General features: G+C 40.8%; 1 protein-coding gene across 4 annotated transcripts in view; it reads left to right on the forward strand.

The window, feature by feature from the left end:
- Window positions 1–12,235, forward strand: part of CRACD (capping protein inhibiting regulator of actin dynamics) — a 337,455-nt gene that overhangs the window by 246,088 nt on the left and 79,132 nt on the right. For all 4 annotated transcript variants that reach the window (XM_077136939.1, XM_077136935.1, XM_077136938.1 and 1 more), the window contains one exon: window positions 2,823–2,994. Coding sequence is in view for 2 of the 4 variants with exons in the window: in XM_077136935.1 (XP_076993050.1) it covers window positions 2,823–2,994 (172 nt within the window). In the remaining 2 variants the exon portion in view is untranslated. The remainder of the gene's footprint in view (window positions 1–2,822; window positions 2,995–12,235) is intronic.

Genomic DNA, 12,235 nt, shown 5'->3' on the forward strand with positions numbered 1-12,235 from the left:
TGCCACTTGGACTTTGGCATGTCTTCCAGGATAGCGTGTGTGTTCTCATGCCAAGTTATTGCCCATATAAAGTGCAAAATTCCTGTGCAGCACAAAGTGCTGCAGTGGCAATGTCAGAGGCAACCTTCAAACATGCCAACGATATAAATAGATAACCAAGGCTGCTGTATTCCTGATGTCCTCCTCAAGTTTATCTTTTTTCTGTCTTTGTATCTGTATTCGACTCTTTTAGGTTCTGTTTACTTCCCGACTCCCCTAACAATATGATCAATGCAACAAAATATTTTATGTGGTGGCTGGCTCCGTTCTGGGCACTGAGACAATTCAAAGAAATACATCAACATTCTTGACTTAGTACATAGACCCAGTCACCTATTAGTTACACAAGTAACCTGTTCGAGAAATGTAATTTGATTTTTTAAATTATGGTTAACTCCCTTGGCTCCAGCTCAACTGAATATCACCAAATCCACCATGACTTTAGGGCAGTGATTTTTTTTTTCCTTTCAATGAATTCTAATATAATTTGAATACTCTGCTTGGCTTAAAAAGTAGATCTGTGGACTCAGGCTTGGGGTAATGATGTCATAACTGCTTTTTCAGGAATTTTCCTATGATCTTTTAGACTATTTCTGGTTAGAGCACAATGACTGAGGATTTGGGGTTAGATTTTTCTGCAGTGGGAAAAAGGCAATTGATACCTTGGACATAAATGAAATATAACACAGATCTTGGTTTCACCTTTTATGATACAGTCAAACCTGGAAGTCCAGTGTCATTTACATATTTTCATCCTCCAACATTCACAGAGAAGGTATTAACTTATTTCATCAAGCAGTGTCAAAGACAAATTATATAATAATATAATGATACCTATGGTGCCTTGTACAATTTTTTTTTAATGGGCAAGTTGACTTATTTCATATAAGGTCTTTCTCTTAACACTTTGTCTAGTTTTTTTTATAGTCTTCAAAACTATTGATTATAATTTTTAAAAAATTATCCTTTGGAGATTTTATTCATGGGAACTAAAGGTAAATGTCATGAAAATCTCTGTCCTCTATTCAAGAGTGAATAAAAAACCACTGAAAACATACAACATTCTGAAATCAACCCCCCCAATTTTGTGTGTGTATGTGTTCACCATCTTAAAATATAAGATCCCAACTGCATTGCATTTTTCCTTGACTTTTAAAATAATGCACATTGAACATGATCTAACTAAGTTTTGAGGGCTACGTGTCTATTAGTGCAGTGCCTTGTGCATATGTGGCATCTGATATGTCATAAACATCCTTTCTTTTTAAAATGTGATATAAAACCACGTTGTTTCAGGGACCCCCTAAAGTTTGAGGTCTGTTTCTGCCTATACTAACCATCCCAGACTGTGGACTTTTTGTAATGGGTGATTATTCCGTTTGCTTCCTCTCTGCCATGCTCCACTGTGTAGGGTGAAGTGGTTTGAACCACTTCTTCTTCATTTCACATTTTCTACCAGTGCTCATTAAGGGCGGAACTGAAGACTGCCGAAGAAATGATGACCAGTTTGTTGCATCAGTAACCTCATTTTTAGACCGAGATCTCTCTGTTCACTCTGGCCAACAGAACCCATGTTCAGGTACTTGGCTGGGACCCCATGTTTCAGTGTTTTGTGCAGGTATTTTCCCATATACGTTGTGAGCATTTCCCTTTCCTTCTTCCTCAGAACTCCTGACTCCAGCCTCAGAGATGTGTTTCTCATGGCATAGGCAAGTGTTTTCATCTCCCCATGCCTCAAGTCCCTCACCTGTAAAATGGGATGCCACTGTACCTACCTCATAGGACTGCTGTGAGGATTAACTGACGTAACACTCAAAACGTTCTTAGGGCCATGGTTGGTACATAGTAAGGGTTAAATAATTTCTTCGAAAACACAGTTGTCCACTGGATGGGTAACTCTTTAAAGTTCTTTTTTTTTTTTTTTTTTTTTAACATGGACAGGCACCAGGAATCGAACCCAGGTCCTCGGGCATGGCAGGCAAGCATTCTTACCTGCTGAGCCACCGTGGCCTGCCCTCTTTAAGGTTCTTAACAAAAAAACAGGGAAAGATCTGAGAAGATAGATGTTTGCGCTGACAGTACGTGATTTGCACTTTCTTTTCTGGGGCAGGAGTGGAGTGACGGTGAAGACATTTTTACCTGAAGCAGGACTGAAAGGTATTACCTGAGTAACTAAAGGAGATGCTGGCGGTGAGCCTAGATCCTGACTAGATGAAGCAATAGATGGGAAGATGTCCGCAGCAACTCCTTCAGGACTCTTCAGAGTTAGATTTTAAAAGCAGACAAGAGAAATAAACTGGAAATATATGGAGATAGAGGGAATTGGGGGCAAAGCTTAAACCGAGAGTTTGAGGTTATCATCTGTATCTAATAAGGGCTAAGAACGTGAGTCTGAAAGAGGATATGTGTGAGTGTACATGTGTGTATATATATATATACTAGTGTATATTTATACACAAAATCCCCCATCCCTACCCCACCCCGGCACCTGTCCCACTTGTGTCTTTTTCTCAGCTTTGTCCAGGGAGGGCATCGGCCACCTGCTTTGTTAAAGCAGCAGGCACCACCTTTGTGTGGCCGCCATAAGGCTTGGAGCCTCTTTTTTTTTTTTCCTCTTAGGATGTTTCCTCAGAGCCTTGGGGACAGAGGCTTCTCGTGCCGCAGCTCGGGAACTGCCCTTTGCCCCGGCACCCCAGCCCGAGGCAACTTGGTTGTAACTTGTTTCAGTCTCAGAGGTCCAGCCCTGTCAAACTGCAGTGTAATGTTTATCTTGTAATTTGCAGACAAGAAGAAGGGAGGCAAATTCCAACCTTTTAAGAGATTGTTTGGCAAAGGGAAAAAGAAAGATACACTGTTGTCCCGGGAGGAATCCGCGAGGAAGAAGAGTTGCTCTCAGCAGAGTGTCAGCAATGGGAACGTCTCTTCCGATGAGGACATCCTGGAGGACAATCTGAGGTAATCACTTACACGCTCTTTTCTGATCTTTGGCAGAGTCCCAGGGCGGGCAGTGGGATCCCAAAGGGGCAGGGGCTGTTTTTGGTTTCAGCCAGCAGGAGTGGAAGGGTAAATGCGTCTCAGACCTAGGAGTTTGGAAGACTGGGGGAAGGCTAATGGCAGTGGATGCATTCTGTGTGAAGAAGTCTCTTGGGATGTTAGCAAAAGGTCCGACCTCATTTTCTGGGGGTGCACAGTGATCTAGGTTTCATTTCCCTGTCCTTAGTGGAGGCAGAAGGCAGCACGTCACTGGCTTGGCTCAGTGAAGGCCCCTCGATTGAAAAAGACTGCTTGGCCCTATCCTATTGGCTGGCAAAGATAAAGGAAAATAATATTGTAGGTTTTACTCCCCATGATGAGGAGGGAGAGTGCTCAAGCACTGGGTGGTTACCCTTTATTAGAATGAAAATTTCTTTGGCCAAGCTCACGCCCCCGGGCATCTCTAGCAACTTCTGGAACCTGTCTGCAATGGAGCTTTTTAATTTCTGCTCTTTGTTTTCTCTTTTCCCTTCCTTTCTTTTCTTCCCTGTCTAAGAACACAGGCACTAGATCTGCCTGTGACAGTGTCAAGAACTCAGAAAGCACAGTCAGGAGGTACTTTGTCACTTGAGTACTGGGAATTGAAGTCAGAGTCAGAGCTGGTTAAACTTTGATACTGGCAGCTTAGAAATCAGCTCCTCTGAGAAGCCTTTTCCTTCTACTCTATTTGATTTGTCTGCCCTTGCCTGTGTTCCCATGGCATTGTGGGCATGGTTCCAGCAAAGTGCTTGTCACTTTGAATAGAAATTATTGATTTACTTGTCTGGCTCTTTCACCAGACTGTCAGTTCCATGAGGTCAGGCACCAGGTTTTATTCAGACTCATATTAGGTGCTCAAAAACTATTTCCTATGAATACCTAGCACTGCAGAAGTTACCCTCATACTTATTGAAGGAATAGTTGATAAAATCTGTGATATGCGTACTGTCTTTCAAGGACAAAGACAAAAACATTTTTGTTGTGGGTGCTGGTAAGTAAATGCCAAAACATATTATTGTTATGCCAAATCCTCAGAAAAACGGCATATAAAGCTTTACAATGCTTGCTGACAACCAATTTTAGTCCTGACAAATAATGACCCTTTTTATAGACAGCTGTGTATTTGTTTCCCAATGCCTGTACCCTTTAGAGTAAGGAAACAGTCAGATTGAACCAAAGGAAGTGATTTAACTGAAGGGAGAACATATCTAGCAGGGAATTAATCAGTACTGATACATGGTAGTGGTATTGTTGAGTATGCATCCATTCTGATTTCACTTCAGTTTCTTCATTTGAAAAATAGGAATATGAACTTTTTTTGCCTCACAATATGAGAACAGCTACTAAAAAGTGACAAAGTGGCAGCTTAATGCAAAATGTGAGCAAGTCTGAAAAGGTCTCCTTTGGGAGAGTCCTGAACAAACACAACCCATGATTTTTCTATTAGGCTGTGGTTTTGCCCAGTCCCTGATTTCTTATGGAATCATGCTGGACAATTAGAGGGATATGGATTCTTGTGGCTCCCTTGCTAACTAACTCCTATTCCATTTACATCTTGGGGTTCTCTTTAAGGTTTTACAAAGTTTTAAGTGTTACAAAGCCTTGAAAAAATCCTCATTGTATCAAAAAGCTACATTTCTATAAGATATTGGCAGCATGACTTGTTCTCATACTTGATTTATGTATATAAACCTGCATTTATGGGACAAACACAATATTTTAATTATTTAATATTTCTTTTATAATAAACTCACTTCATAAAAAAAGAAGATAGAAGGCTATGCTTTGGGCTGTGCGATTTTTAAATGTCTCTTTAAATATTTTTAAAATTAAGATGGAAATATAGCAAAGTAGAAATAAGTTTAAAGTATGTATCTCCCTTGTCTTGTGAAAACTGACAACTACAAAATGCTTCACCTACAGAGGAAATAGAACATGTTTTGATTATAGTATAGCAGAACTTCTGATTATGAGTCCTACTTACAGATGGAGAAAATGAAAATGTTTTTTCCAGCAATACTTATTTTCAGTTCATTTCCAATTAACAGACATTTACTTTACATCGTGTGGAGCTTCAACACTTTTCTGTACATTTTCTTTGCTACCTACAAAATGGATAGTTTTTGCCAAAACACAAAACTCAAAAATTCCATTAATGTGACCTTGGGTAGAGGTTCCAAGGAGGCGGATTTCAGTCCAGTGTGAGGGAGAATTTTCAAGTAACTAGAAATGCTGGGTGTGTGCCAGCAGGGGTCTGGGCTGATGCTGGCAGAATTTCTGTACCGGATGGGAATTTAAAGGAGGTGAAATTTAACATGCTGCTGAATTCCAAGAATCAATGCTTTTACAAATGTCTCCATGACCAAAAATAACTCCTTATTGATCTGCTCCTTCTGCCTAAAGTTTTGTACTTCCTCTGGGCTTTTTAAAGCATTTGGGTCTTTCTCTAGGTTAGAAGCCTTTATCTCCCCGAGGCTGCTGCTTTTAAATTACACATGCCTCTAGCAAAAGCAAAGCAATAAAACATGGTCAGTTTTTAACAATTTAATGTGGCTTCCTTCATGCAATAAAAACAACTAATGTTGTTTTTCTGAAAGTGTGGGAAATAAGTGTTAAGTTTTAAAAGAGAGGGAGGGTCATCTTGGTCAGATAGAATTGGGAAATTCTGGGTCAAAACAAATTAAATATGACCCTTCACTCTAGGACTTTTCAGAGCTTCTGCTATGTTAATGGGCCCTTTGAATCTCCAAGAAGGATTTAGAATTTCTTTACCCACAAACCATTTTTTCTACAGCACATGTCCAGGGATGCATGTTGTATTAGTTAGGGTTCTCTAGAGAAACAGAATCAACAGGAAATATTCGTAAATATAAAATTTATAAAAGTATCTCACATTACGGTGGGAACGTAGAGTCCAAAATCTGTAGGGCAGGCTGTGAAGCTGACGATTCCAATGGCGGGTCTGGATGAATTCCACAGGAGAGGCTCGCCAGCCGAAGCAGGAAGAGAGCGTATTTCTTCTGAATCCTCCATAAAAGGCTCCCACAGTAATTAGATTAAGCATCACTTATTAAAGAAGACACTCCCCTTGGCTGATTACAAATGAAAGCAGCTGTGGATGTAGCCGACGTGATTATGATTTAATTCTATGAAATGTCCTTATAGCAAAAGACAGGCCAACACTTGTCCAACCAGACAAACAGGTACGACCACCTGGCCAAGATGACACATGAACCTGACCATGATAGTCCACCCCTTGTCAACTAGGTAGCTATACTCATTACCTTAAACAATACCTAATTTCTAAATAGAAAACAATAAAAGACACATTTTTTTTCTCACCTAATGTTCTAGTTTGCTAGCTGCCAGAATGCAACACACCAGAGACATTTTGGCTTTTAATAAAAGGGGATTTATTTTGTTAATTCTTCAAAGGAAAGGCAGCTGACTTTCAACTGAGGTTCTCTCTTACGTGGGAAGGTACAAGTGATCTCTGCTGGCCTTCTCTTCAGGCCTCTGAGTTCCAACAACTTTCCCCAGGGTGATTTCTTTCTGCATCTCCAAAGGCCTGGGCTGAGCTGCAAGTGCTGAGATGAGGTATGCTGAGCTGCTTGGGCTGCGCTACGTTGAGCTCTCTCATTTAAGCACCAGCCGATTAAATCAAACATCATTTATTGCAGCAGGCACGCCTCCTAGCCGACTGCAGATGTAATCAACAACAGATGAGGTTCACATGCCATTGGCCCATGTCCAGAGCAATAGAACTAAGCACCTTCACCTAGCCAAGTTGACACCTGAATCTAACTACCATACCTAACAATACTCACCTGTCCTGCATATAACCATAAACACATTAAATCTCTCCAGAATCGGGTGCAAGTCCTTGGGTAATATTCATTCTTAAACTTGATATCTTACAACTTAAATAGTATAACATGAACAAAAAAGCATTACAGTCCTCGTTTCTGTAACTGATTATGTGGCCATAGTTCATATTTGTTACTACCTTCTTCCACTACCCAAAACATGTTCCCTTTACCCTCAGCAAGCACTTCAGCTGGCTGTGGTTCTTTGCCTGGTGGGGTGACCCAAACCTTCGTTCCTGAAGTTTCAGAGCCATTGGTGGCCCTGCCTGGATGTTGTTGCAGTTTTCCATTGATTTTAATCACAGAGCATGGTAGTACTAAAAGACACCCTAGGGGATCTCCTATATTCCAGGAAAACTCTTCTTTACCTCCATTATGTAGTTGCAGTCCTATTTCCCCCCAATAGTCAGTGTCAATCACCCCAGCCAGTAATGTAATCCCCTTCTTGGCTTGTTGATCCAGGGGCATGAGTAGCCCAAAGTGACCAGGTGGCAGTCTTAGATCCCAGTTCAATGGAATCATTGTTGTTTCTCTTGGTGGAAGCACACCCCCTTTTGGAACTAAAACCTGTAGATCAACAGAGCTGAAACAGGGTTGCAGGGACAGGAAGCAAAAATTTTCCTAGTGGATCACTAGGGGTAATAATGAGTAGTGCCACTCCCATTCCCACCAGCTCTGTATCCATGGATCCTGGCTATGGGAGAAACAACACCATATGGTGGATTCTTATTCAGAGCATACACAGCTTCCTGGAGAACATTACCCTACACCTCAAGGTATTGCCACCTAGTTCACACTGTAATTGAGTTTTTAGAAGGCCATCCCACCGTTCTATCAATCCAGCTGCTTCTGGATGATGCAGAAAAGACCAGAGAATTCCATGAGCTTATGCCCATTTCTGCACTTCATTTGCTGTGACGTGTGTTCCCTGATCAGAAGCAATGCTATGTGGAATACCATGACGATAGATAGGGCATTCTGTAAGCCCATGGATGGTAGTTTTGGCAGAAGCATTGCATGCAGGGAAAGCAAACCCATATCCAGAGTCTGTGTCTGTTCCATTTAGAACAAATCGCTGCCCCTTCCATGAACGGAGTGGTCCAATCTAATCAACCTGCCACCATGTAGCCGGCTGGTCACCTCGGGGAATGGTGCCATATTGAGGGCTGAGTGTGTGTCTTTGCTGTTGGCAGACTGGGCACTCAGCAGTGGCTGTAGCTAGGTCAGCCTTGGTGAATGGAAGTCCATGTTGCTGAGCCCATGCATTAACCTCCATCCCTACCACCATGGCCACTTTGTTCATGAGCCCATTGGGCAATGACAGTTGTTGCCGGGGAAAGAGGCTGACTGGTGTCCACAGAATGGGTCATCTTATCCACTTGATCATTAAAACCTTCCTCTGCTGAAGTCACCCTCTGGTGTGCATTCACATGGGACACACACATCTTCATGTTTTTAGCCCACTTAGAAAGGTCTATCCACATATCTCTTCCCCAGAACTCTTCATCACCAATTTTCCAGTTATGGTCCTCCCAAGTCCCTGACCATCCAGCCAAACCATTAGCAACAGCCCATGAGTCAGTATATAAACGCACCTCTGGCCAGTTCTCCTTCCAAGCAAAATAAACGAGCAGGTGCACTGCTCAAAGTTCTGCCCAGTCACCACTGTCCTTCAAGGACACCCCAGAAAGGGGTTGTAGTGCTGCAGTTGTCCACTTTCAGGTGGTACCTGCATATCGTGCTGAGCCATCTGTAAACCAGGCCCGAGTTTTCTCTTCCTCAGTCAATTGACTGTAAGGAACTCCCCAAGAGGCCACAGCTCTGGTCTAGGAAAGAGAAGGTAATGTGGCAGGAGTGGAGACCATGGGCATTTGGGCCACTTCCTGATGCAACTTACTTGGGCCTTCAGGACCTGCTCTGGCCTTATCTCGTATATACCATTTCCATTTTATGATGGAGTGCTGCTGCGCACACCCAACTTTATGGCTTTGTGGGTCAGACAACACCCAGCTCATGTTAGGCAACTCAGGTCTCATGGTAACTTGGTGGCACAAGGTTAAGCATTCAGTCTGTACTAAGGCCCAGTAGCAGGTCAAAAGCTTTTTCTCAAAAGGAGAGTAGTTATCTGCAGCAGATGGTAAGGCTTTGCTCCAAAATCCTAAGGGTCTGCGTTGTGATTCTCCTATAGGGGCCTGCCAAAGGCTCCAAACAGCATCTGTGTTTGTCACTGACACTTCTAGCACCATTTGATCTGCTGGATCATATGGTCCAAGTGGCAGAGCAGCTTGTACAGCAGCCTGGACCTGTTGCAGAGCCTCCTCTTGTTCAGGTCTCCACACGAAATTAGCAGCTTTTCTGGTCACTTGATAAATGGGCCAGAGTAGCACACCCAAGTGAGGAATATGTTGTTGCCAAAATCCTTAGAGACCAACTAGGCATTGTGCTGCTTTTTTAGTCATAGGAGGGGCCAGATGCAGCAACTTATCCTTCACCTTAGAAAGGATATCTTGACATGCCCCACACCACTGGACACTTAGAAATTTCACTGAATTGGAAGGCCCCTGTATTTTTGTTGGATTTATCTTGCATTCTCTGACACACAAATGCCTTACCAGTAAGTCTAGAGTAGTTGCTACTTCTTGCTTACTAGATCCAATCAACATGATATCATCAATATAATGGACCAGTGTGATGTCTTGTGGGAGGGAGAAACGATCAAGCTCCCTGCGGACAAAATTATTACATAAGGCTGGAGAGTTGATATATCCCTGAGGTAGGACAGTGAAAGTATATTGCTGACCTTGCCAGCTGAAAGCAAACCGTTTCTGGTGGTCCTTACTAACAGCTATTGAGAAAAAAGCATTTGCCAGATCAATAGCTGCATACCAGGTACCAGAGGATGTATTGATTTGCTCAAGCAGTGATACCACATCTGGAACAGCAGCTGCAATTGGAGTTACCACCTGGTTGAGCTTACAATAATCCACTGTCATCCTCCAAGACCCATCTGTTTTCTACACAGGACAAATAGGAGAGTTGAATGGGGATGTGGTGGGAATCACCACCCCTGCATCCTTCAAGTCCTTAAGAGTGGCAGTAATCTCTGCTTTCCCTCCAGGAATCTGGTATAAAGGTATTTCTAAAACTCATATGGAAATGCAAAGGACTCAATAACCAAAACAGTCTTGAAAAATAAGGACAAAATTGGAAATCACACTTCTGATTTTTAAAGTCATTACACAACTGCAGTAATTAAGACAGAGAGGTACTGGCATAAAGATAGACAGATAGATCAATGGAGTAGAATTGTGAGACTAGAAACAGATCCTTACATTTATAGTCAGTTGATTTCAAAAGTGGTCCAAGACAATTCAGTGAGGGAAAGAATAAGCTTTTTGAAATGATGCTGGGACAGCTAGATATCCACATACAATAGAATGAAGTTGTTTGTATAAGTTTCTTATAACATGAGCAAAAATGAACTTAAAATGGATCACAGTCCAGGCATCGTGGAATCAACAATTCCATCCTGACCAAAAGGCGGAAAAAAAGTGTAACTAATAAAGTATCAGTAGCAGAGAGAGTTCAAATAGAGTCAAGAGGCCACTCTGAAGATTGCTCTTATGCAAGCTTCAGTTAGATTTTGCTACCTATCATCACCTACCAACCCCTAATCAGGACCATTCTAGCCAACCCTAAAGAACACTTAAGGCAATATATAAGATTCCACAAGGATTCCATGCACTAGAGTAACTTTTCAGAAACCTACAACCTCCAGATGGGTACCTGGTCCAGATAAGTCCTGAAACCTAGCCCAGCCTCCACAGAATATCAGATAGTTCCATCTCCCTACCCCATATTAGTGACAGAGTCTTCCAGTATGAAAAATTTAGAATGGCCATAGCCCAAACACCCCTAAAGAGAGGGATAGAAAGATTGAAGGTGAGGTGGAGTTATACAAAGGAGATTTAACAAATGAATATGAGTGCTGAATCATTAAATTGATATCTCTTTTAGTCTCCAGTATCTTAGAGCAGCTAGAAGTAAAAACCTAAAATTGTGGAATTATAACCCATGTTAAACTCTGAAATATTTTCTACAACTAATTGTGGTACTGTGATTGAAATTTATTACTTTTTTGTATATATGTTATTTTTCACAAAAAAGTCAATTGTGATGAAAAAAATTTTTTTAATTAAAAAAAGTTGATCATATACTTAAATGTAAGAGCTAAAACTACAAAACCCTTAGAAGAAAACATTGGAATAGGCAATGGTTTCTTAGATAACAATAACAAAAAGATAAATTAGACTACATAATAATTAAAAACCTTTGTGTCAGGAACAATAGAATCAAAAAAGTGAAAAGACAAAGTGAAAGAGAAAATATTTGCAAGTCATATATCTGGTAAGATACTTGCGTCCAGAATTTATAAAGAAGTCTTAAAACTTAATACTAAAAAGACAAATAATCCAATTAAAAGGTGGGCAAAACCTAGCATCATCAATTGAGAATAACTTCTTGACCAAAAGGGGGTAAGAAATGAAACAAAGCAAAGTTTCAGTAGCTGAGAAATTTCAAATAGAGCCAAGAAGTCATTCTGGAGGTTATTCTTATAAATTATATAGATATTCTTTTTTAGTTTCTAAAGTATTAGAAAAATTAGAAGGAAATACCTGAAAATGTTGACAGTAACCCAGTAGATGGGATTCTTGATTGATTGTATAGTTATATAGCTGTATATATATAGCTATATAACTGTATTATATGACAGTATGATTGTGAAAACCTTGTAACTGACACTTCCTTTATCCAGTATTGAGCAGATAAGTAATACAATAAATACAAAAAATAAATAAATAAAAAAGGGGTAAGGGGTATGGGATGTTTTGGGTGTTCCTTTTTATTTTTATTTTTTTCTTGGAGTAATGAAAATGTTCTAAAATTGATTGTGGTGATGAATGCGCAACTATATGATGATACTGTGAGCCAATGATCATATACTTTGGATGGATTATTTGGTGTTAGAATATACCCCAATAAAATTGCATTTAAGAAAAAAGATGTGGGCAAAGGCCACCTCCAAAGACGATATAAAAATGGCCAAGAAGCCCATGGAAACTTGCTCACTCAACATCATTAGCCAATAGGGAAATGCAATTACAAACCACAGTGAGATATCACTTCACAGCCACTAGGAAAATGATAATGAAAAAGACAGAAAATTACAAGTGCTAGCAAAGATGTGGAGAAATTGGAATCTTTCTCTGTTGCCTGTGGAAATGTAAAATAGTGCAGCTGATTTGGAAAACAGTCTG

Source organism: Tamandua tetradactyla, chromosome 19 (genome assembly GCF_023851605.1).
Source record: "Tamandua tetradactyla isolate mTamTet1 chromosome 19, mTamTet1.pri, whole genome shotgun sequence".
NCBI lineage: Eukaryota > Metazoa > Chordata > Mammalia > Pilosa > Myrmecophagidae > Tamandua > Tamandua tetradactyla.